Consider the following 21,372-nt stretch of genomic DNA (forward strand, 5'->3'; position numbering starts at 1 on the left):
GTGCCGTGCCATCTATGCACCGTCCGATTTTAAAATCACGTCTTCTGCTTATGCAGTGAACGGCTGGGAACGCGTTTACAGTTTAGAGGGGCTTGTTTCAATCATGGCTGATGTCTCTCCCGCTTCTGGCTCCGTCTGTATCTTCCGCAACGCGCGCTTCTCTTGATTTCTCTCTCTGCTTCTTTCCGCGATTGTGTTACATTAGCTCTCCATTTCCAGAGCTTTCATTGCCCTAGCGTTCTCTTTTACACCTGATTTCTGAAAAAGAACCAACAAAATTCCTTCTCAATTATTGTTTACTTCTTCCGATCACCTTTCTCGTGCGTGCGGTTGGATTTTATTCTTCGCAGCTTCTCCTTCCTTTTTTATGTTGTCCATCCCCAGTGCTTTCGTTGTCCTGGTGTTTTCTCTCGAATCACCTCAGAGAGTTGAAAGTCATCCAATCTGCGTTGAGTTCGGATGGAGATAGATTCCCTGGCTTTCTCTGTTCGAAGTCCGTGAATGCACTGTCTGTCTATCCAATTTAAGGAGAGAGATTGGAAGCCTGTGAAGCCTCTCACCATGTTCTTTATTAGCACCCTGCTAAAAGACGTTTTGGTGAGCAATTTGCTTGGATGTTACGCAGCTATGCTAACGAATTATTAGTTTAAATCTTGTTCGCCGTTCGTTGTATAAGAATTTCACGGCACTTTGATCTTGCATGTCTAAGCTTACCAGAAGCGTATAAAATGACTCTTATTAGGCTGCACATTGAGATTTCCTCGAGTTCTTTGTTATTTTCCGCCCATGTTATGTGATTTTGTTGTGAACAGCATTGTTTTTGGCAAATGTGCAAAAGCTTATTTGCACAAGTACTTGCATATCGTATTTCGAAGTAGGTCCTGGCTGTAAGATCTTCTCTTCTATCATCGGATAATAAGCGTGCACGTTTTTCCAATTGCAGGTGCTTACTTCGATAAAATCCGAAGGTTATTAAGATGGACAGCTCGGAAATATAGATTTGGAAATTCCAAGTTCTAAGTGAATTCAAACTTCGTAACTCAGTAATAATTTGAAGGTTTCGAGCTGCCTGATTCTTTGATTGTTCATTGTAGAGGCCGGACGAAATGGCTTTTGATTTAAGTTCCGTTTTTCCGAAACTGCAACTGCTAATGACTTCTGATCATGCTTCCGTGGTCTCCATGAACCTATTTGTGGCGCTCCTGTGTGCTTGTATTGTCATTGGCCATCTTCTTGAGGAGAACCGATGGATGAACGAGTCCATCACCGCCCTTTTGATTGTAAGTGTTCGCTTTCAATCGAAAACTGCTATATGCATACAACTGTAACGCTAAGGATAAATGAAATCTTCGTTAATCTTTATTATCAGTATTTTTAATATTTATATTAATTGCTGGTAGGGTCTTTGCACCGGCGTAGTCATTTTGCTGATAAGGGGCGGTCAAAGCTCCCATCTTCTTGTTTTCAGCGAAGATCTTTTCTTTATATACCTTCTGCCACCTATCATATTTAACGCCGGGTAACCTTTATCCAGTATCTGTTTATCTGAGATTTCTGATAAACTTTATTCCCTTCAGAAACAATTTTTTAGTAGAGGCTTTTTGAGATTTCTGATCAGCAGTTGTGCTCATTCACAGAACAATTTATAGTTCTTGTTACGTAATTAATGGTAGAGAAACTTTAGGAGCAGATGGCATTAATGGAGTCTGGGTGCTAAGTGCTAATGTGGCTGGTAGTAGTACTCTGTTCACTTGCTTTTAGTTATCAGTTTTATACCGATGACTTGGGAGTTTGGATTACGATTACAGAGTGCACTCTTTTAGCCGTCTCAATAATGTTGAAAATATTGAATCTTAATTAGTTTACTTGGTCATCATGGTTTCTGATTTACTTTCGTTGGTATGATAATAGAGCTTAATGACATCGTGTGATTCATGTGACCTACTCCATTTGGTAAAATAAGGCAACTTGTTGTTGCTTATGGTAATAGTTACAAAACAGATAATCTGTTTGCGTTTTACCCAACTTATGAATTTGGAGCATATTTGTTTTGTGAAGTACTCCAGATGCATATGGTTTTCCCTCTTGAAAAATCTACTGCAGCACTATCTTTCTTCCCCTGTAACTTTTATTTCTCTTATAATTTATTGTTAACATCATCGTGTGTATGGCAAATTGCTGTTATTATGTTGTTACTAAACTCTTTTTTTCTAATGCAACCCAGCTTTCAGGTGAAAAAGAAGCAGTTTTTCGTAAATTTCATCACTATTGTGCTGTTTGGTGCTGTTGGTACATTAATATCTTGTACCATCATAACTTTTGGTATGTGAGCCTTGATTCTTTACATGAATTTGACAGAATAAAGAAAGTGAGTAAATTACTTTCTCCTCCCCCAAGACTCTCTTCTCTATTATTAAAACATGATTAAACTACTCTCAGGAATAATATTCTCATCTATTTTTCTTTTCAAAGTTGTGTTTTAACTTTTGTTTTAGTGCTATTTATTTTGTGTTGAAGAATATAAAGCTGATTCATTTTACATTTATAAATCTGACTACTTTTATATTGATCAAATACATTCTTAATACTCATTATATAACATAAATAATAGCGTAGAGTTATTTCGGTCAAAGTAGCTACAATTGTAGCTTATATTTTGTTGGAGGGGAGGCAATATAAAACATCTTTTGATTTCTGGAGAGGAGTGTAGACTTTCAAAATAGAAGCGAAGATTTGTATAACCTGAACATCCCAAAGTGGAGGAAAGTCTAGTTCACCCCAAAAATATTTTGGCATCACTGATTTTTAGTTCGTTGCTGGACAGGTCTTAGAACTAATTTAAAACTGTAATTTTTCAAATTGGCTATGCTGCCGTGCAACAAATTGTCTAGTCATGACTAATAGTTGATGTATTGTTTCAGGCGTTACACAAGTTTTTAGGAAGATGGGCATTGGTCCACTTGAGATTGGGGATTATCTAGGTAAATATTTAATTTACCACTGTTTTAAGTCAAATTGTCATTCTGTTACTAACATTTTAAAAAATTTCAGCAATTGGTGCAATATTTGCCGCAACAGATTCTGTGTGCACATTGCAGGTATGGATCAATATATTTTTGCAGTCTATCTGGCAACTAAGATGGCATTGCTCAGTCCCTCACTTATAAATGATCGTGTAGGTGTTAAATCAGGACGAGACACCTTTACTCTACAGCCTTGTGTTTGGAGAGGGTGTCGTGAACGATGCTACATCTGTTGTGCTTTTCAATGCAATTCAAAGCTTTGACCTCAACCAACTAGACTCCGGAATTGCTTTAAACTTTCTTGGCAACTTTCTGTACCTGTTTATTGCAAGCACATTGCTCGGTGTTTTGGTAACTTTCTCGCTCCTTCTAATTCTCTTATGCACACTTGCATGCAAGCATGCAAACACTGACTGACAAGATCTGTATCAACTGTTGGCGCGCATATACTTACTTATATTGCATTTGGCTCTGACCTAACTTACTGTTTCACTTTGCAGACTGGTCTGCTTAGTGCTTATATTATTAAAAAGCTATATATTGGCAGGTATTTTCTTAGCAGAATTATTTTTACTATTTTTGTTCCACAGCTATTAGTTACTATGGTGGTAATCTGTCATCTTATCCTGTGAAAAGTTCTTCTTTTCTTCGAGATTAAAGTAGTATGGTGTGTCTATTTATATGATTGGATACATAGGTTAGGTGAATTCTCCTAATTCAATGGCAAGCTTTTGAGAAAAGGTTTCCCATCCGATTTGAGTGTGCTGAATGCTTATAATCAGTGAAAATGAAAGAGTGAGAATTTGTTCGGTAGAGTTTAGTAATAACAATAATAATAGCCTACTCAAAAATTTATCTGTTCAAATGTATAAAATATACTCATGAAATTTCTCCTGTCAATTTTTTTTTTTTAATCATTACATTGGTTCGTTGTGATCTTTTAATCCCGGGGGGGTCAGGGTTGTCTGTGGTCGCATGCATGCATTAGAGTTATGTGTGAATTTCTTTACTGAGACTCAACATATTTCAGGCACTCCACGGATCGTGAAGTCGCTCTAATGATGCTGATGGCTTACCTTTCCTACATGCTGGCTGAAGTAAGATTTGGAAAGCGTCATTTAAGCGTTTTCCTGTAGACTGCCCTCTTTGAGCATTATGTTCATTTGAATTTCGGTATATGTATGACAATGACACATCTGCATCTTCTGCAGTTATGCTATCTGAGTGGTATCCTCACTGTATTCTTCTGTGGGATTGTAATGTCCCATTATACTTGGCATAACGTGACTGAGAGTTCCAGAGTCACTACGAAGTACGCTTCTGAACAAAATCTCTCAAAGTTATATGTTTCTGTTTATGAGGTAGTAAAACCCTTGCACTAAGCAATCCTATAAATATCTCACTATATTTGTTCCTCTAATCACAGGCATGCTTTTGCAACCTTGTCGTTTGTTGCTGAGACATTTATCTTCCTTTATGTTGGTATAGATGCCCTGGACATTGACAAATGGAGGTTCGTTAGTGATAGGTGCGTCCATTTTTCTCTTGGACTAGCCTAATATGGTGAGAGATTGACTAACCTATCATATTCATCTAGACTTGTGTGCTCTCGTGAAAAGTCTAATGTCACCATCTACCTCAAAAAATGGTATGATATAGTGAGATTTTTCTTTTAGATTTCAATCTTTTAGTTTACTAAATTAAGGTACAGGCAGACGTGAACGCGTTTTGGAAGTGGGGCCGACTGGCATGTGCATGCTTTTGCACCTCATTCACTTAGTATACTGAAGTTTAATTAAGGCTATTCAATAACTTCATTGATATGGCTGCTTCAGGGAAATAGCCCATTGATGTCTTTGCCTCAAGTTTTCTGCTTTTGTTTTGGCCATCTTAGCCTCAAATTATTAATCTTACTTTTTTTTTTTCCCCAAAAAGAAAAAGACATTTTTGGCGCAAAACAGCCCATATGCCTGACTTGGTTTCCTCTGCAGCCCAGGAAAATCAATAGCAGTGAGCTCAGTGTTGTTGGGTCTAGTACTCACTGGAAGAGCAGCTTTTGTTTTCCCCCTGTCCTTCCTGTCCAACTTGGCTAAAAAGTCGCCAAATGAGAAAATCAACTTTAGGCAACAAGTACGGCTGTAATTCTATAACTCAATAAATATTGTATTTCCAGATATTCATGGATGTCGAATTATGCTTACAAGTTTGTTATTCCAGGTGATCATATGGTGGGCTGGTCTGATGAGAGGTTCTGTTTCAATGGCACTTGCGTATAATCAGGTAAGTACAAATGTTCTGCAAACATTGAATGAAGGATCACTGAAGATAGGCTCTTACATGGAGAAGTTGATGCGTTGATAAATACTACTAAATGCAGTTCACCATGTCGGGTCATACCCAACTGCGATCCCATGCTATGATGATCACTAGCACAATCACAGTTGTGCTCTTCAGCACAGTGGTAAGATATTCTTCTTAGTTTGTGTTCATTTTCGAGCTCATCTTGCCAGTTCTTTTTGGATCGCTGAACCATAACTCCCGTTTTCATTACCAACCACAATTCAGCTCTTCTATGAGTCAGATGTATGGATAGATAAAATAAATATCCTTAGAGACGGTACTGACGTGGTTGAATGACAATCCCTCAGGTCTTCGGTTTAATGACTAAGCCACTCATAAGGTATTTGCTGCCTAATATTAAACACACAAGCAGCGTGGTCACAACGGAATCATCTACTCCAAAATCTTTTACCGTGCCACTTCTTGGGGCTTCCCAAGATTCCGAACTTGATATTGATGGAAATGCACTCATTCGTCCAAGTAGCATCCGTTTATTACTCACCACTCCTACGCACACAGTCCATCGCTACTGGCGCAAGTTTGATGACGCATTCATGCGCCCCGTTTTTGGGGGCAGGGGCTTTGTTCCTGTGGAGCCTGGCTCGCCTACCCAACGAAACGGCCATCAGTGGCAATGAGAGTAAAGCCAAGTAACATGTAAAATATATCGTGTGCTGTGTAAATTTTGCGGAGATCCTATATTGCATGTATTAAATTAATTCTTTTTGAGCACCTGTGTAGAGATAAGGTTGTGTACCATAGGTGACGTCTCCTTGAAGAGCCAGAATATTGTAAATCAGATTCTCTGGCGCATCGCATTGCCTTAAATTTTTGGCGTTGAAATGAAATGAGTTTTTTTGATATCAAAATCAACACAGCACTACCAGCTATTGTAGTCGCTGGGTCAGCTCCTTGTCGGACGTGCTTCCGGTGAGAGAGTGATGGGGAATAAGATAGTGCTACTGATTAACGTGAAAAAGTCCTAACGCAAAACGGATGCAAACGAAAACAGGGATAGACCCTTGTCCTGGCTAAACAGAAACTACAGACAGAGAGAGAGAGAGGGTTACAGATAATTAAGAAACGCCAGGCATTCGCCTAACTCCAAGGGATGAAGCACCAAACCAAACAGGAAATCATAAGCAGCAAACTGACGCAGGGATACTAGTAACAAGAGATGAAGCAGAAAACCCATTCCCCCAGGTGAAACCAGCAATCAAGTGACGTCTTCCATGGATTAGAACAACGAAAGGAGCAGATGTAATGAACCAAAATACCTCTTGTTCAAAGTCAATCGGTCTTGCCACGGTGAAATTGAGGGAAACTAGTAGTAGCCACATGACGATGAGGGGATGACTCTGCTTCTCCTTGAATACGTCAAAAAAGGGAATATTTGGATGAAACAACAAAATTTGATTCAGCCTGATTCTCTCCAAAGCTTTGATTAAATTATAAATAACTTTGATGCAGTAGGCTTTGATGCACACAAATACACACAGAACACGCACCAAGCAAGTGCTAATTTTATAATGTAGTTATCCTATAAACCTAAAGCAGCATGCCAGCTGAATCCTAAAAGGATGGTCATAATCTTTCACCACTAACCTCCTATGATTCTAACTACTCAACCAGTGTTGATGGTCAGTATTATCCAGATATTCAACCAAAAAGAATCTAATCTAAACCAACCACAAAAAGTGGCTCGATTTGTCAAGATCACAATGATAAAACAGAAACAAAATAACGAACTACACCAGATAATTCAGTCAATAGTCAGTGCCATAAAGAACTGGAGTGCTACATAGCAGAGAGTCACAAAACAAACACACAGGATCACAGATAACACCCATGAGAGGTTACAATTTATTCCGAGGAGTTTAAAGCTTCTCCATGTGATCACGCATATACTCAACTTGATGTCGCTGAGGTTTGAGAGTGTGGTGATTCATCCCTGCAAACCAATAATACCTGAACGAACAATGCCAAAAATTTAGAGCACCTAAGTCAATATGAGCAGACACACAAAAATAGCCTGAATATATAGCACTGTAGCTTCCCAAGAGATAATAACGGGGAGGAAAGTGCAAAAACTAAAAAAGTATATTTGCATCTGAAATTAGATGACAAAAGTTTTTGACATATCTTATACTGGTAAAGTCTCTAGAGATCTTCAAAATAACTTTACTTTGTAGAATCACCCCAAAAAAAACAAAAAAAGAGCTGATGGTGCTTACCACAAGCCACTCGACCACCAGCATTTCCAGTTGTTTTACTAAGTTCGTGGCCCCCTAGATACAAGAGCATAGAGTGTTAACATGAAGGGAGCTAAAAGAGGAAGTGGAAAAGGGAAAGAAAAGAAACTTCCAAGTCTAAAAAACAATGGAGGGGATATGCCCCATGAAACAATCGTGTGACGATGCAATAAAATTTATGCAGAGAATGCAACTAGTAGAAACACAGGCGATCAATCAATGAGTAGGCCAGCCAAGGACACTGTAGGACATAAGTGTAATACCAAGCCATATGTAAACGGTATAATAGAAACCCTGCAAATTTCCTAACTTGTGTCAAATACGATACTACATAGAACAACTTCAATGCAGCATCATTTCCCTCCCAATAGCAAAAGAGAGCCCATATGTGATGGTAGCACAAACAACAAACTTTTTGGTCCAGACATATGTGTACATATTTTACGTCCCAAATCAGAGGACAAGCAGCAATTGATCTCTCCACTTTGAATTCAGGGGAAAAAAGATGTGGTACTTTCAACAAATAACTGAGCACAAATGGCTCACAAAAGTTGTCAGAAGTCATTCATATAATTTACAAGCACCTTTCCCCAGATCATCAGGATCCCCATGAACAACAACAGCCCGTCCAATGATGGAGTTTGGTCCACTGAGAGGAATCTGCAGAGTTAAGTAACTTAAAGGATTATGAAGTTCAGATTTTAGATTCAGTCATCCAGAAGAAGTCATTAAGATCTTAATAACAAACCTGATTGTCAGTAATATTGAAGCTCACAGTTCCTGAATCATAGAGCAGGGTTGACACCAAGTCAATGATAAAAAAGCACAAATTATAATAAGCAAAACAAAAGAACTCTTTCGTTTGGGGGAAAAAAAAAAAAGAAGAGCTCTTTCAAAATGAACCATCACCAGAACCAATCCATACCATCATCACCAACATTAACATTTCCTAGATCACCAGCATGACGGTTCTCATCTTCAGGTGCACCATGCTCCTTGCCAGCAGGATTAAAATGTGGACCTGTTAAAATAATTCAAAGATTTAGTGATATTATTGCAAGACAGTGTTTGAATTTTAATCCTCGTAGGAAACTTCATCTCCAGGCTTAAGCACTTGGAGAACATAAAATTTAATAGCAACATAAAAAAATCTTTTAAGCTAGGAAAAACAAGCTATCCATTTCAATTTCCTCACTTCTTATGTTAAACTGAAAATGACTCTTTCCTCTGGTTCAGTATTGCCGACGCATAAGAAAAAAGGTGCTAGTTTATTGTCAATAGACTATACCAGTTGACAAGCAACCATTTGTGGTGTCGCCAAGGGCATGGACATGGAAGCCATGGAGCCCAGGCTTCAGGCCTCCAAGGTTTCCGGTTACAGTTGTTGGCCCTGAAAATTCAAAATACAACGTTTGTGACTGACGCAAGGAAAACAAAACGCATCCTTCAGAAAGATTTGAGACCAACCGAAACTTACCATCTCCTTCCTGAACGAAGTAGATAGTTCCAGTGACGCCCTCATTGCTTTTAAGAACTGCGACAGCCTTCACCATTTTTTTTAATGTGATCTGAGCACGAACACCTTTTAGAATGTGTACACAAGACAAAATATGCAAACTCGATGGCAGCACAAGACATTAACATTACCCGGCAATCTACGAAGAAGAGAACAAAAAACAAAAAGAATACGCAAAATATTCTACATTTTGATTCCATCATATTTCGTCCAATTACAACAACGAAAGACTAATTCTCAACTCTCAAGTAACACCAATTTCAAGTCATATAGCATTGTGCAGCGTGAATATTACAATTTCCTTAAGAGCCGGAAGAATGCAGTTGAAAAATGAAACTCTAAGTTAATTACGAATAAGAGGAGAAGACAGTCCCTGCACTGTAAGTGCAAAATGATCACTCCAAACTAGCTGAATGTTTAATGGAGCAGTCTGATGATCACTCCAAACTAAAACTGAAACTAGCACTTCCACAGAATCAAACAGGAGGAGAAAAACAGACGAAAAGGAAAACTTAGATTTGCGAGTTGAAGCTTCTTTTCTTTTTCGTGATAAAGAAATATATCCTTCAACCTAGTGTCATAGACGCGATCCTTGTCTCAGCAATTTTTGACTTTCGTGAGAAGCAGGGACATCCAGCCCATCAAGCCACGTCTATCTCATCCACCCACTAGTCAATAGAGTTCACCTTCGACATCAACCCGTGCAACAAAAAGGATTTCTTTTTTTAATGTTTGTAAATGACATTTGTTTATTTTTTTAATTTAAATAGAAATTTGAATTGTAAATGTAAGTTTGATATTTCTTAGTAAAATATTTCCGGTTCCCGTGGTTTGTTTTTTTGGAACACGATCCAAAATGATAATATTATTAATATAATAAATATAAAATTAAACATGTTTGTATATGTATTTGATGATATATATGATATAAAGTATATTGAAGGTGGCATTATACACAAATTTACGTTCTTGTTTAAACAATAAAATGTATTATTCATGATTAATGAAGGTTTTTTAAAAAAATAAATTTCACGTTATGGGTCATGGGATGACTAAAATTAGATTTTTTTTTTAAAAAAAAGAATGACTGAAATTGGAAGGCAACAGAAAATAATAGGGGGAATGGCTCTTTGATACAACGTTCATATTGTGCTTATTTTCTTCTATTAAAAATTAGGTTGGGACAAAAATGCTAATACTAAGCAGCTCAATTTTGCACGAAGAAAATTTGTAGCTCATTAAAAGATTTAAAAGGGCAAAAAATGGATAAAGGATATACTGACAAATAATCAAATCAAAATGGGCTAAATATTGAGAGTTGAGATGTCATACGGCTACTGTAAGTTATGCTTTTACTAATTTAACATTACAAAATTTTACCAAGAATTTATTACTCATACATAAATACTACAACCTTCGGGACAATTATAAATCTATAACTACAAGCGAATAAGAATTTTAATAATTTAATGTGTCACAAGACGCATGTTAAGATCGATTACGTCTTAGCCAGGCTTGGATTTAGTTCCAATAAATGACCGTCTTGTAGAATGGGGGAAAATAACTTCCTGCACATTGTGAATGAATCCTCTGTCATAAATATTATTCTTCGGAACATCCACTTCATCAGGAGATGATCTTCGGAAAAAGGCTTCCCATTTGCTCGTACCACTCGTACTTGCTCTTGGGAATGCATCACAGGAATCTGCTTCATTTAGCTTCCTCTGCCGACTAATGCACTCTTGCCATTTAAAGGTCTGGAATCCAACACAATGAACCAGTAATTTAATTTAATTTAAGCTTCATTGTGAGCATAAAAGGAAGCTGAGTGTCATTCAACCTATGAACCAAAAAAAATAAAGAAATGTCTTTATAGAAAAATATTTGAACGTGAGTGCCTTGTAAGTGAGAGAGAAAAAAATACGAGTTCTAAGAAATAATCGTAAAAATTTAATGCACCTGGTCATGAAGAGGGAAAAAACCAAGGCAACAGTAAGTGTGTTGGCAAAAAGAGATCATGACAATGTGAAACAAATAAATACATGTACCAATTATTGCAAGATCAGAGAAAGGACCTCGTTAGTGGTAGTGTTGCTGAGGCAGAGCTTTGCATGGTAACCAAAAAAACCAGCCAGTAGCATTCCGACGATAGAGAGGAACACCATAATAAGTATTTGAGTGTTGTAGGATCCCAGCAACCACTTCATCATGAAAACAGGGAGAGCATTAGAATACAAGATCATGATAAGGCGAAAATCCCCACTCTAGCAAGTAGAAACAGTAGGAAGCATGAAATAAAGGATAGAAGAACAGATCCCTCACCTGTGCAATATGAGGAGCTAAACCCAGAAAAGATTTCTCCACTCCATAATAAACTAGACCATCGTGGTAAGGAGAGAGTTCTCAGCATTAGTATAAAAATCAACTTAGAAAAATCTTACAACTGCTTCAATATTACCTGTTAGAATATGTACAATTCTCAGTTCTTGTAGTTTTCCCGCAACAATCAGACCAATGGCAACTGTTCCATACAGGCATAGTAGGAAATGCCTGCAAGATAATTAAAGAATCACGTAATAAGACTGAACAGGAGAAAGAAAAGGAATGACTTATTGCACACCGAATGTGAAACAATAATCAACCAAGCGACTGAATGAGACGTGCCCCAGAAATAAATCATCTTGCGTGCAAGTGTTTTTCCTACAAACTCTAACATGGGAGTTCAATATCTTTTTATGGTTAGACATAATAATTATAAGCATGCCAGGCTACCGCAGTATATCCCAGCCAAGTCTCTCGTCTCCTTCTCTTCTCTCTCTCTCTCTCTCATTTCCTTCTCTTTCCTAATTCTTTCCTATCTTACCTATTAAAAAATGAGCTTAGATATTTCAATTAGCACGTTTTCTTTCATGGTGGAGATATAAAGTCAGCATCAAAATCAGTATATGGGAAGGCTTGGGGTTAGGACATTTTGAAACAAGCATGTTTTTTCCGGTATAGTACTTTAGTCCAGAAACAGTGAGGAATTAACATAAATAAATATTGAATGTCAAACAAAAAGCTTATGTTGAAAGAAAAGATTGGTTTTGGAGGATTTCTCTCGCTAGCTACTCCATACCCTACAGTTGAATCACAATTTTTTTTTTGGGGGGGGGGGGGGGACCGTAGTTCAATAATCACCATAAATGACATTCCTTGGCGATTTAGCATGGTCTTCTTAAATCAATTTGTCTTACGTTTCCTGTGGAAAAGAAAGTCACATATGGGATGTAAAGAATTCATGGGAGGTCAATAACAATTATGTATAATTCTTCTGCAAATTTCTATTACACTTGATCAGTATTTACAGGTATTCCACTTTGCGGTTTTAGGTGGTTTTGGGATAAGCATGGTAGGAGTGATATCCTACCTTTAGTAGGAATATTTTAGAACACTTCTTATACGTAGAATATACTTTTTTCATTTGCAAATATTATTTCAAGGATTTTGTTTTTTTCCCCACAACTTTTGATGTCTTCAACTAGTATCAAAGTATATACATAGATAGGAAGATCAAAACACAGATCAATCAATACACAGGTTAAGCAGCAAAGCTAGTTGAAGCACATAGTATCACACGCATATAGGGGTAAGCACCGTTAACCACACCACAGTAACACTCACCAGAAAAGAAAAGCCATGAAATACCGAGTATTTCTCTCCCCAATGCAATTGTTCTGAAAGGAAAATTATTCTCATAAGCGCAACCCAAAAAAAAAAGGGTAATGATTTTAAATCAAAACCACATAACAATCATATAAAAGGGGAGAGCACTGTTAGATTATGAACCATCCATCCACAGTGATGGTCAAAGCGTGCCACACAACGGTCACAAATGCTGCAGTGCTTGGTCCTAGCAGGTCTGCATGAAGATTTAAGACAAGTTTACAAATAAACTGAAATGGAACATTTGATGAAAATTTTACACTAGTGACGAACTCACTTTGGAATTTTGCACGTTGGACACTCTTTCTCTGAATAAATCATATTATCATATGGGTAGGAAGAAAGATGCTGAGAAACATTGCCAACGCTTATTATTCCTGGATCAGAAAAGCTGGTCAATAGAAAGAGCAGAACTCCAACGGCAACTGCCAGCAAGCTTGCGTACCTAAAAGAGCATATATCATCTAGCAAAATTCATGACAAAATGGTGCTATGAAAATCAGAGCAGCAAAAGGGTAAATATATCAGCTATGTCACACAATACCTGTGAATTCCACTTAAATAGTAGCTAGGAATATAGGGAAAGGAAAACTTTACGATTAATTAATATGTTATGCTGATTATCACAAGATATAGGATCTGCAATTAAAAGAAATATGTTTAGATAACTAACAAAGAACAGAAAAAGGTTCTCTGAGCGAAGTAGCAGCCTCGCTAAAAGCTTAATGAATACAGTTACGAAGCACCTAAAACTAAAACTCTGGTGTAATCAGTGGGTTAGTCCCCTTTCCAACTTTCATATAGAGCAACTATTAAGAACTGAATCATTCCTTATTTTACATCATACAAATGCATAGCAAATACTTATATTGATTGAGGAAACCTGCAGGATTGGATTGGGCCGATTGCAGCAGTAATATTCCACAGAAAGAATCGCATCCGTACACTTAGAGCCAAAAACTGCCCGAACGAAACGCCTGAAATGAAACGGGAATTGCGGTGCATACAGTAAAAGAAAGGATGAAGTAGAGAGGATTTGTGGGAAGAAGAGCGTACAGGAAGTAATCGTAGGCGCCGAACGTAAGGAAGTAGTGTAGCCGTTCGACGATGGTGCCCTGGAAGATGGGCCATTGACCGCAGAGTAAGGAGACCACCAGTGCCAGAGTCACCATCCCATGGCATAGCAAAATCCACTCTACCTCCATCGCAGACTCCTCCGATGCCTGAAATGACTGCGCGATTTCGAGCTCCAGATAGTTTTCAAATGGCAACACCCATGATTCAATCAATTTCCAAGAATCCAAAGCAGGTAAAGGAAATGAAATTTATGCACCAGGACCAGCAGATCAGCGCGATTATTTACTTCACACGCGGGTTGCAGGGTAGGGCCAGCGGGAAAAATTTTTAACACTTGAAGTTGCACATACATTTAGGGAAAAATTACAGTGAAGTTAAAAAAAAAAAAACTAATAACAGCTAAATAGTATGCAATAATAAGTTTTAAAATAAAATAATAATTTTAACACTTATTTACGGTAGTGTTGCTTTTTGGAATTTTCCTTATAATTAGTGAGTGCAGAGTGCAGACTAACATTTCTTAACTTTATTAAACTCAAGTTGGCAAAAAATTCATTAAATTCAAGGTAGTAATTATAATTATATATTTACGGTGGTATTTTCTAATCATGATAAATAATCTTTTACCATATATTTGGCCTAAACTCTCACGCTTTGTTTTTTTTGATTTAGGAAGTTTGAATTTTTGATCTTATTTTTAAAAAAAATTAGAGTCTCTTTATAATTAATATTGATGTATTATCAGATTGGTTTTTTTTTTTTGGCCAAAATCGGATTGGTTTATCAAACTTAGTTAAAAACCATTTTTTAGCAAATTCTTTCAACTCAGTTATATTGAGTTTAACCGAAGTTACATTTTTTAGTCTTCAATAAACTACCCCAAAAATATATTTATAGCTATGTTTCCTATAGAAATATATTACCTGTCTTATTTTTATTTTGATCCTAAATATAAGAGTCCAATCCACTTTGTCTTTCATATTTATACATTTTTTTCAAATAGTCCTTCTAACAATGATAAATATAACTAATACACATAACTAATAAGGATATTTTAGGAAAGACAACATCTATTTATGACAAATAACTAACTTAACTTTTTTTTAATCTCCTCAAATTAGTTAATTAGCTCTTATAATTAGAACCGGAGATACTCTTTGTGAATGATTTGTATAGCGATAATAATTACGCGGATATAATTTTATAAAGAAGCTCAAACAATAAATGATGTTCATTACTATTTATAGATAATAAGTAGCTTTTATACATCATGAAGAGCATCGACAACATTTCCTTCAAGGTCAAAAAAATCACTCAGCATTTCCCTTAATTGTTAGTTGTTACTCTTTTCATCTATAAAAAAAAACCCCGACAAATTATCACCAACTGTCTTCTATTTTTAGATGTCATGTACTCATGCCTGGGAATCTTCTCCATCACTTCTTCCTCATCATCATTTTGTTTTTATTCCCAACTGAGGGTTTTCTCCATCATTATTCATTAGGTAGGCTGGGTAAACACACAAAATTTCCTCTTGGCTTCGGGAAACCTAAAAGTAGCCAAATCAGGGAGAAGCTAATCATTTGTACAGGGGAGCAGGATTTCCGCCGTAAACACGATAAACCTACGTGAATATTAAGACGTTTTTTCTTGGTTCTTTGTGGTCAGGCTCATCAAAAGAGATATTTCAAGTGAAACCAAATCATAATTTTTTTTAAAAAAATATCTTAAATTGCGTGAAATCATTTTTTAAAAAGCACTTACTGACTCAACCAAACGCCCCCAAAATTAATGTCCGGTGGTCCTTTTCAAGTTTGATATGTCAGAATGCAGCGAAGTGTTCATTTGCGTTGATGAACAGAGATCAATTTAATGAAGGCGTGCAGAGTTATTCTTTGATTTTTGAAGGGAGTGGTGCTGATGAATTGACTCGTAAGTTTGAGAAAGAGACGGGGCTAGAGGGAATCATTGTGTGTCCTCGCAGGGCTAAAGGAAATCATTCGTGGAGAATCGCCGAGACCCTGATGTTGTGGAAATTCCTCCCTCAATTCATCGCCCTAAGAAACTGATGAAATAAAAGGTAGAAACGATCTGTAAAGCGCATGTTTTCTGAGAAATTTCGGATGTTTTTGCTTCATGGGTCCGAAAAATGGCGCAAATATTCTATCCTTATGTAACGGGTGTTCAGAACTTATGTCCATTGCTAATGTTTTGTGATGACCCGTAATTCAACACTGTTGGAGGCAGCAGTGGCGGCTGAGCGATGGAGCCGTCAAAACATGAGCTGAAGGGCTGGGTTTATATTTTAAGAGGTTAAAAAAAATTGAGTTTAAAAAAGTTAACTTTAAGAGTCAAAAATAAAAAGACTAGCTTGTTAGGATCAAGTATCAGCCCTTTTAAACCCACCTATGTTTTTATTATTAAGATATTTATACAATTATAACTTAGTCTTTTATGGATAAGTCTAATTAAAAAATTATTTAAAAGAACTAATACTTAATTTATATAGTTGAAAACAATTAGATGTCTTGAACTAGTGAAGGACAGTTAAAATCAATTTTTAATTCTTTCAAAGATGATAGTTGATATTCTTAGTATTTAAATCATTACAATAACTAGTGAATCTTCTTTTACCATTAGTTCATATGTCTTAACAAATGTTTAGGCTCTTATTTATACTCGTAACTACTACATAGTTTTATTTAAAATAAAAGTGATGAAAACAAAAACCTTGATATTTTTATCATTGAAGAAAAGCCTACCTGTAGCAAAGAATAATTAAATGTTGTTGATCTTGACGATGGTAATGAAGATAAAGACATTGGTCAAAAAAAAAAAATGAAGATAAAGACAGGTTGATGTTGTTAATTTTTATCTTTCTGCTTTTTTTTATTTTAGTTAGTTTTTTTTTTAGTTTGGATAATAATTCATTAGTGTTTGATGTTTTTCTTTGTACATCATTGGTTTATTTTACTAATATTATAATTTGAATAAAATTTTTAGAAATTTCATTATTTTATTTTTTTATTTCAAAATAATTAAAAAAAATTTAAATTTTAAAATTAATATAAAAAAGCTGGTTTTTTTAGGTCTTGAACTCACACGTCCAAAAGTCGAGCTTTAAAAGGACGGTCTTTTTAGACCCTGGTTCTTTGAGGGTTAGCCTTTTAAGACCAAGTCACCATTGTTGACAACTCTACTAAGGATTGCGGAGATTGAGTGAAAGAGGAAGAAGGAGATGAAAATGCAGAGAGCGTTGTGACTCAAAGATGACAGCACTCAAAGTGAAGCGACAAGGATGAAGGTGGGAAGGATTTTTCTTGGTGGTGGGACGAAAGAAAGGGACTGGGGGAGAGATCGCAATCAGGAAGCGGATGAAAGGGAGAGGGGGGAAGTGAACAAGTAGGCAACAGCCACTGTCTGTGTTTCTAATTCAAGTCAGCGGCCATGTCAGCACAAATAGGTTAAGAGAAAAAAACTTAATCATGAAACTTAACATTTGTTAACTGCAGGATATATTTGCTACGAAAATAAATTTTCAAGATATATTAAAGCAAAAAAAAAAATTGTGGGTACTAGATACTCTTTCATGAATACTTCTGGAATAGTTATCTTATTCTATTTATAAAGTAGAAAGAAAAGATATTTTTTTATTCTATTTATAAAATATTGAGAGAAACTTTTTTATATAAATAGACAACTTTACCCTTCATTTATTATTATGTTGGCTTTGTCTACGTGGGGTATAATATATATTAAATAGGGATAAAATTGAAAAAATGTTTAATTTTAAATAAAAGTTAATGAAATTTAAGATTTTTTTTATCTGTATAAAACATATTGAAAGTGATTAGCAAAGAAGATTAAAAGAGTATTTTAGCAACTAATTGCTTGATTTAATTATATTTTAGTGCCCACATATTTCAAAATCCTAATTTTACTGTTAGATCCAATATCCTTTGAGAGCTTAACTAGCATCAATGCACATGCGGGTAAGTCGCGTAAAATATACCATGACACGCCGTTCACAAATTATTGTGTAATCTGTATTTTAGGGTGAAACACGTTTCCAATCCCTTACAATTATAATATCATAGACACACAAATGTATCAATAAATTTTTTACAAACAAGCACGATGAATATGAAGATGCTTGAATGTATAAACCATAACGATACTAAGATATTTTTTTAAATAACGGTAGTAATGTAATCTTGATGGTAAATATAAGTTATTCAATAAAAATATAAAGGTATTAACATAATCAAGTCAATTATAACAGCAAGTCACCGGAGGGAAAAAATGAACTAGAATTTTATATTTAAAACAAGATAATGGGTTGGTTTGGATTAGCAGTAAAAAAAAAAAAGCGACTTATTTTCAATATGACTTTTAAAAGTCAGATTGAGTAAAAGTAACAAATGTGATTTATATTTGAATTACAGATGGAGTAAAAGTTAGATTAAGTAACGTGATTTATGTTTGAATTGACTCTTGTAAAAGTTAGTTGTAAAGTAAAAAAATTGTTTGGATTATTTTTAAATAAGTAAATTTAGTTTGTAGAATGATCAAAATGGATAAAACTTTTATTAAATAATAAAAAATAATTAAAAATATGAATTTACAAAATATAATAATTTCAAATTATTATAATGGGAAGAAGTCATATTTAATGAATAAAATATATTTAAACTAGAAATCATAATAATGTGAAAATTTTTAAACTAAATAATATTACATAATTAATTGGATCATATACTCTGCATAAAATGAAAAGTAATATTAAAAATTAAACTTAATATTAAAAATAAATAACTAAAAACTGATTGAGAAGCATAAAGAATATACAGAGAGAAACATAAGAATAACATAAATATAAGGGCAAAAATATCTTTTAATTCTAGAAAGCTATTTTTGTACAAATCATAAGTAAGTTTTAAGTGCTTTTGTAATTGTGCTTAAAAAATAACTTTTGACCTATAAGTCAGATTAGCCAAAAATTGTGACAAACAACTTTCAAATTTGCAATCTGATTTATCACTCCTATAAATTACTTTTTTCCTCTCAAATCGCCTTGCCAAACAGGCTGAATACGAGGAAAGACTTGTCCTGTCCTTAGAAATTAAAAAATATCTCATGGGAGAAGGACTGGGATGGTGGATCCATTTTCAGTATTCAGAGTAATGATAAGCATTATGGTACTCATTAAATCTAAACTGTTTAGATTTAATGTCAACGATGCAGAATTAATTTTTTGTGCTTATTTTTTAATTTTTTTATGCATATGGAATCTAAAATAAAAATAACTTCTTAATGTTAGTTTTTTTTTTTAAAAAAATTATTTGGAACATTAGCGAAAAAAATTTAAACTTGAATAATTGAAGCTACATTTAGATGAGGTAGATCACGGCATTAATAAGCATCGCGATGCTTATAAACTGGTTCTGGTGGAGGGGGCTTATATAGGATGAATCAGGTACCCTCGAGTGTAAGAGATAAACTTGTGCGCTTCGCTCGAATGAGAATATGCTTGTTTCGATAGGCATGCTTGCTGACTGAACCAGGCATCACTTGAAAACTTTCCAGGATTCCTTTATAGAGCTGGCATGGTCCACATTTTTTTATGATGATAGCTAGCTTCCTCACTGATCCACCGTTTTCCAAATCCAGTCACCTGTCCGCATCCACTAGCCTGAAATTTGTCACTGCCATGCATTGTTTGGAGACGCATAACTGACTAGACTCGAGGAACGTCCACACCCCACACTTTGAAAAGGCCGTCTCGCTCGTAATAGTACCTCCAATCTTAATTATAAGATTTTATCTATAGTTTATAAAAAAAATTTTACCATTAGAATAGGAGGTGGAATATTAAAATCCCCACCAACCATTTGTTAGCACTTGATCCGCCCCCGAGCCTCGAGCCACCTCCACCTCGCAACGTGCCTTTTTATGCTGCTGGCGCTGGGGGGCCATTTCTATAGTTCCGTCTTTCGACAACTTCTTTTTTTGGACTCAGTCTTTCTTTCAACAACTTCAGCTATTCTGATTTTGACACTCTCTTGCTTTTTGTCTTTTTCTTATGCACGGCCCGACCAGCAACTACGAACCCACAAAAATCAAAGTGACGTATGGAATATACATGCACGTCTATATATAGGGCATCATCGCTGGTAAAATATATATATATATATATGGCATCATCTGACTATGATCTCTGTTAGATTTAACCAGTACGATACGAAACACATGTACATACCCCGCATTCAAAATCCCTACATACATTGATTTAAGTAAATCCAATGTATGCACAATTTTATCCTACATTGATTTTGAATGTTTTAGTCTCCCTAAGCCATCGAGTCAGAAAAATAATTACGTACAATTTAAGTAAACACACTCGCATACAGGGCCAGGTTGAGTACAGGCGAAAAAGTTACTTGCATTGTGGGATCATTAATATAAAAATCCTAGCTACAGAGAAAAACCTCCTATTTAATTAAACTACATTGCGTCTCCATTATATTCTACACATTACTACACAATCACCCCTCGCGCTCGTTGATCGTACTCACATTACTGCGCATCCATTTGCACTCTCGGCGCTAAGGAACTCAAAAGAATCCGACGGCCGCAATGTAAACGGTTCGAAATCATACGGCAGAGGCTCCGTTCCCGGCCCTTCGCTAGGATGTCCGCGGGCGTACGAATACAATCCTTTGGAGTTATAATTCGCTGTGCTGTCACTGTTGCCGGGATATGCTGTGTGACAGTTCAACGTATACACTGGTGGCGCGTAGTACGAATGGGGTGGGTAATGATGGCCGATGTGATGACCTGGAAGATTCTGATTGGCTGGGCTTGGAACTGGGACCGCTTCCAGCACTCGAACATATGCCTGGTTCGCCGGGCCATCACCAGAACGTTCACGGCCCTCGGTACCACTGTTATTCCCTTATGCCCCTTCTTCTTCTTCTCTCCACCGCCACTTCTCTCGTTCCCAGCTTCATTTTCGTTGGACCCCAGCAGTGGCGCTGGTTACCGGCCGATACACTCACAACTTGCTTCAACTCTGGCCTTGGTTCTTGAAACCGCACACCGCTTTTTCCACTCGCACGTCCACATCCTTGTTATCTTCTCTGCTCTCGGGGTCGCTCTGTTTCTCTTGGCTCTCAGATTTCCCTTGCTTTTTCTTTTTTGAATCGGACTTTTCAGGCCCCAGCTATGCATGCTTCCCTGATTTTGTTAGCTTCTTTATCAGCGCCTTGCTGTCTACGTTCTGTGTTACCGTGACTTTCTTTTTCCTCAAATCGATGTTATGTTATAGACACCTGAATTTCAAAGCAGTGTCATAAGGAGAAACTTGACATATCATGTAAAACGAGAATTGCCCACCCAAAAAAAAACTACGATAAACAAAAGATATGTAAAAACAAAGTTGCATAGGAATTTAAAGTTT

The 21,372-nt window shown here is 36.2% G+C and overlaps 3 protein-coding genes across 5 annotated transcripts; 1 reads left to right on the forward strand and 2 right to left on the reverse strand.

Annotated features, from left to right (window-relative positions):
- Positions 1 to 37: 37 nt before the first annotated feature.
- LOC114728091 (sodium/hydrogen exchanger 1-like) lies at positions 38 to 6,232 on the forward strand. Of its 2 annotated transcripts, XM_028914920.1 has the most exons (15): positions 38 to 597; positions 944 to 1,280; positions 1,401 to 1,519; positions 2,225 to 2,322; positions 2,922 to 2,981; positions 3,052 to 3,098; positions 3,180 to 3,374; positions 3,524 to 3,570; positions 4,054 to 4,120; positions 4,235 to 4,335; positions 4,450 to 4,551; positions 5,015 to 5,153; positions 5,241 to 5,303; positions 5,401 to 5,484; positions 5,672 to 6,232. In XM_028914920.1, the coding sequence occupies exons 2-15, from the start codon at positions 1,107 to 1,109 to the stop codon at positions 5,999 to 6,001; spliced, it is 1,626 nt and encodes a 541-aa protein (XP_028770753.1). In that variant the 5' UTR covers positions 38 to 597; positions 944 to 1,106; the 3' UTR covers positions 6,002 to 6,232. The 2 variants fall into 2 exon arrangements, with proteins under 2 accessions (XP_028770753.1, XP_028770754.1); XM_028914921.1 differs by lacking the exons at positions 38 to 597; positions 944 to 1,280 and adding an exon at positions 1,638 to 1,732 and having other exon boundaries at positions 1,447 to 1,519; positions 2,232 to 2,322.
- Positions 6,233 to 6,866: 634 nt separating this feature from the next.
- On the reverse strand, positions 6,867 to 9,183 carry LOC114728121 (superoxide dismutase [Cu-Zn]). Its single transcript, XM_028914964.1, has 7 exons — positions 9,093 to 9,183; positions 8,904 to 9,005; positions 8,541 to 8,636; positions 8,364 to 8,395; positions 8,200 to 8,275; positions 7,598 to 7,651; positions 6,867 to 7,331 (listed from the first exon to the last, which is right to left on the reverse strand). The coding sequence occupies exons 1-7, from the start codon at positions 9,166 to 9,168 to the stop codon at positions 7,309 to 7,311; spliced, it is 459 nt and encodes a 152-aa protein (XP_028770797.1). The 5' UTR covers positions 9,169 to 9,183; the 3' UTR covers positions 6,867 to 7,308.
- A 1,272-nt stretch (positions 9,184 to 10,455) lies between these two features.
- LOC114728117 (probable protein S-acyltransferase 17) lies at positions 10,456 to 14,175 on the reverse strand. Of its 2 annotated transcripts, none has more exons than XM_028914959.1 (9): positions 13,893 to 14,175; positions 13,720 to 13,796; positions 13,114 to 13,281; positions 12,945 to 13,032; positions 12,795 to 12,847; positions 11,590 to 11,681; positions 11,454 to 11,506; positions 11,207 to 11,332; positions 10,456 to 10,888 (listed from the first exon to the last, which is right to left on the reverse strand). In XM_028914959.1, the coding sequence occupies exons 1-9, from the start codon at positions 14,016 to 14,018 to the stop codon at positions 10,637 to 10,639; spliced, it is 1,035 nt and encodes a 344-aa protein (XP_028770792.1). In that variant the 5' UTR covers positions 14,019 to 14,175; the 3' UTR covers positions 10,456 to 10,636. The 2 variants fall into 2 exon arrangements, with proteins under 2 accessions (XP_028770792.1, XP_028770793.1); XM_028914960.1 differs by having other exon boundaries at positions 13,720 to 13,813; positions 13,893 to 14,030.
- Between the last annotated feature and the right edge of the window lie 7,197 nt (positions 14,176 to 21,372).

This window comes from Neltuma alba, unplaced genomic scaffold (assembly GCF_004799145.2).
Source record: "Neltuma alba isolate B1F8T4 unplaced genomic scaffold, ASM479914v2 tig00012520_pilon, whole genome shotgun sequence".
In the NCBI taxonomy this organism is placed as follows: Eukaryota; Viridiplantae; Streptophyta; class Magnoliopsida; order Fabales; family Fabaceae; genus Neltuma; species Neltuma alba.